The sequence below is a fragment of the Populus alba genome, chromosome 1 (assembly GCF_005239225.2).
Source record: "Populus alba chromosome 1, ASM523922v2, whole genome shotgun sequence".
NCBI classification, from domain to species: Eukaryota; Viridiplantae; Streptophyta; class Magnoliopsida; order Malpighiales; family Salicaceae; genus Populus; species Populus alba.
Window position 1 is genome coordinate 5,346,367 of NC_133284.1, and position 3,879 is coordinate 5,350,245.

Here is a 3,879-nt window from a genome sequence, read left to right on the forward strand (position 1 = left end):
GCACTCCTCCACCTACGGTTGATATATCTTAATTAGTTCACAAATGCACGCCTAATTAGTCTGATTTTTGTTTGTTATTCTTAGTAACCATTAAGGCTGGCCTCTTCTTGTTAGGATAATTAAAGCTGGCTTCAGAAGAAAAGGAAAGCGAAAATTCATGTAACTTTGCATGTCTCCGTTCTTCTTAGCTTAAAAGGAAGGAGCTTGACATGGCGCTCAAAATATTTAAATCCAAGAATTAGATTCTTTAAAGTATTTTTGCGTATGGACAATATTTTGAGTTCATTAATGCGAAACCCTACCATTCCTTCGCAAAAAAATCAGCATGCTGAAAGTAGATTTTATTGCATGCCTGTGATCTTGACATGACTCAACAAACACATACCAACCTAAGTCCATGTCAATCTCATACTCTTACCTGTCTCTTAATTAATTACTCTCTAATTCCATGCACAAGACATGACCACAGGAAGTTTTTTACGATTTCACCTTCCTTTAAAACACAGCTTAATTCTGCTGCCCTTCTTCACTGTCTCATATCCACCATGGGAACTCCCATTCCATGCTCAGAGCAAGAGGGGCACATTTTCCGAAGCCGACATCCGGCGGTCCCGGTGCCAGACATCACACTCCCTGATTTTGTTCTCCAAGATGCTGAATTGTATGCTGACGATGTAGCATTTGTTGAGGCTGCGACAGGAAAGACGTTTACTTACGCTGAGGTAGTTAGAGACACTAGGAGGTTCGCTAAGGCCTTGAGGTCTCTTGGCCTAAGAAAAGGACATGTGGTGGTTGTAGCTCTCCCAAATGTTGCTGAGTATGGCATTGTAGCACTTGGAATAATGGCTGCTGGCGGTGTGTTTTCGGGTGCTAATCCTACTGCACATGAATCAGAACTTAAGAAGCAGGCGGAGGCTGCAGATGCTAAGCTTATTGTCACAAATGACCTTAATTATGGAAAGGTAATTGGATAGTCTGACAATAATTTCTGTAGAAATAATTGTCTTGTAATTAGTAATGTGATGAATTCAGGTTCGATTTAAAGGTGTCTTGGTGAATACAGGTGAAGGGTCTAGGGCTACCTGTAATTGTACTGGGTGAAGTACGCATTAGCACTGCCGTGAATTGGAATGAACTGCTTGATGCAGCTGACCGTGCAGGCGATACACTTGCCTATGAGGAAGTCCTCCAGAGTGATCTATGTGCACTTCCATTCTCATCAGGCACCACAGGGATGTCAAAGGGTGTAATGCTAACCCATCGCAATCTGGTGGCTAATTTGTGCTCCAGTCTCTTCAGTGTAGGACCAGAAATGATGGGTCAGGTTGCCACACTAGGCCTAATTCCATTCTTTCACATATATGGTATCACTGGAATATGTTGCGCCACCCTTAGGAACAAGGGGAAAGTAGTGGTGATGGGTAGGTTTGAACTCAGGACATTTCTGAATGCATTGATCACACAAGAGGTCAGTTTTGCACCAATTGTGCCACCAATAATTTTAGCCTTGGTTAAGAACCCAATAGTGGAGGAATTTGATCTCAGCAAGCTAAAACTCAAGGCTATTATGACCGCAGCAGCTCCACTTGCCCCGGAGCTGCTCACAGCCTTCGAAAACAAGTTCCCTGGCGTCCAGGTTCAAGAAGTGAGTATAATTTTACCACATTGTTGTGAATTAGCCATCATTGTTGAATGGTTTATTTCCAAGAAATGTTCTTCCTGTGATTCATAGTTATTTTCTGATCAAAAATTCAAAAAATAAAAAATCATGTTCAAATTTGCTACTAAACCTGTTTTTTGCAAGGCATATGGACTGACAGAGCACAGCTGCATCACACTCACTCATGGGGATCCTAGTAAAGGCCATGGCATTGCAAAGAAAAACTCAGTAGGATTCCTCCTTCCAAATTTGGAAATCAAGTTCATCAATCCTGAAAACGGTCAATCTCTCCCTGAGAACACCCCTGGTGAAATTTGTGTAAGAAGCCAGTGTGTTATGCAAGGTACGAAGATACTGTATATTTATCGAAAACGCGAAGAAACCCGTCAGAAATTAGAGCTAAAGTAACTAAACTGTCAGGGATGATTAGCTTGACTTTACTAACTTCGCAGGTTACTACAACAACAAGGAGGAGACCGCCAGGACCATTGACGCTGATGGATGGCTGCACACTGGTGACATTGGATACATAGACAACGATGGAGATATCTTTATCGTGGATCGCATCAAAGAACTAATCAAGTACAAGGGTTTTCAAGTAAGATCAAATCATCAAATAGCTTCATTTTTCTCTTTATTTGGACAAACTGTTATGCAAGAATAATTTATAGCAATGCCCGACATGGGGAATTGAGACTCTCCAAGAAATTGACTGCTGAAATAAGCTATACAAGAATTTATACCAAACTGATAGTATAAAATTAGAGACTGTGAAACGGGCTCGAAAAGAAGTTCAACTGGGCTGCTGGAAGATTTTGTTAGTAAATCCAAGAATCAGACCCCATGTTATGTTACTTTCATGCTTATTTTATTACATATTAATATATTATATTTATACTCTTAAGTGGATTTATGGCTCCCTACTGGCTTTCTGGTATTCGAGCAAGCCAAAGGGACCCAGGCACTTGGCCATTTCACCACACATTAACAGCTACTGGTGGCTAATTAATACCATAATTTTGGCGTGACAGGTAGCTCCTGCTGAGCTAGAGGCTATCCTCCTCGCCCATCCCTCAGTTGAAGATGCAGCTGTAGTGCCGTGAGTATATGTCACCGAGTAGCCAGCCAACATTATTGCTAATTTATTGGGTGCTGTTGGTGTTAAATGGAAACAGGTGATTAATCAATTTGTTACATTAATTTACATTAAGGTTGACGGGATTGCAGGTTGCCAGATGAAGAGGCAGGAGAGATCCCAGCTGCTTGTGTTGTGATGAGCAAAGGTGCCAAAGAAAGTGAAGATGATATAATGGAGTTTGTTGCCTCTAATGTTGCTCATTACAAGAAAGTGAGAGTGGTGCAATTTGTGGACAGCATACCAAAATCACCTTCAGGGAAAATAATGCGAAGGCTTCTCAAAGACAAGATGGGGACTCGCTCTAAAGCTAGCTAGCCAATGAAACATCGTCCAAGTGACACGGCCTTGTGGTGTCTTAATTATCTTTTGATTAATTATGTGAGGATTAATGACTTGTTTCGCATGATAATTAACTTAATCCTTTTCCCTTCCAGACCAAGATTACGATAACATCATAAGATGCATGCTTTGAATCTTGAAAATATCTGTTTGGATTTTAGTATAAAGAAGCCAACCATCCCTCAATTTTAATTGACGGGACGGAAAGTGGGATAGGTTAATGGGAGGAACACTTTGTGTTTGTTTTTTACAAAGGTTTTTTGAAGAAATTTAGAAAAGTTTTGTTTTTTTTTATTTTAAATTAATTTTTTTAAATATTAATCTTAAATTATTATTAAAAGTGATTTTTTAAAAAAATTATTTTAATATTTTTAAAATAAAAAATACTAATCTATCCCTCGTTCACCGACAGATTTTTAGGTAAATGGCACTTCTCAGTTTCCAAAATGCTTTCTATTCACTTTGGTTGGACAACGAATTGGGTTGGTTAACTAGAGTTTAATCTTTGACGCGAGGAGCCTATCTTATTTGTCTCGTAGGTCCTACAGGCCCAAAGACAGACAAAAGCTTATAAGTCAGTTTGTTTCTATATTGATGACTGTGTTTTGCCGGCACACATATTCAATCAATCTAATTAATAAAATAATTATTTGGTTCTATATAAATTTCATTAAAAATTCTTCTTTAAATCTTGGTGAATTCATAGTTTTTTTAAAAATTTATTTTTTTAGACCGCAACTAT

At 39.0% G+C, this 3,879-nt stretch overlaps 1 protein-coding gene across 1 annotated transcript; it reads left to right on the top strand.

The window, feature by feature from the left end:
• Positions 1-545: 545 nt before the first annotated feature.
• Positions 546-3,113, top strand: LOC118061083 (4-coumarate--CoA ligase-like 1). The gene is made up of 6 exons (XM_035074470.1): positions 546-962; positions 1,064-1,645; positions 1,805-2,003; positions 2,113-2,258; positions 2,692-2,759; positions 2,888-3,113. The coding sequence occupies exons 1-6, from the start codon at positions 546-548 to the stop codon at positions 3,111-3,113; spliced, it is 1,638 nt and encodes a 545-aa protein (XP_034930361.1).
• The last annotated feature ends 766 nt before the right edge of the window (positions 3,114-3,879 follow it).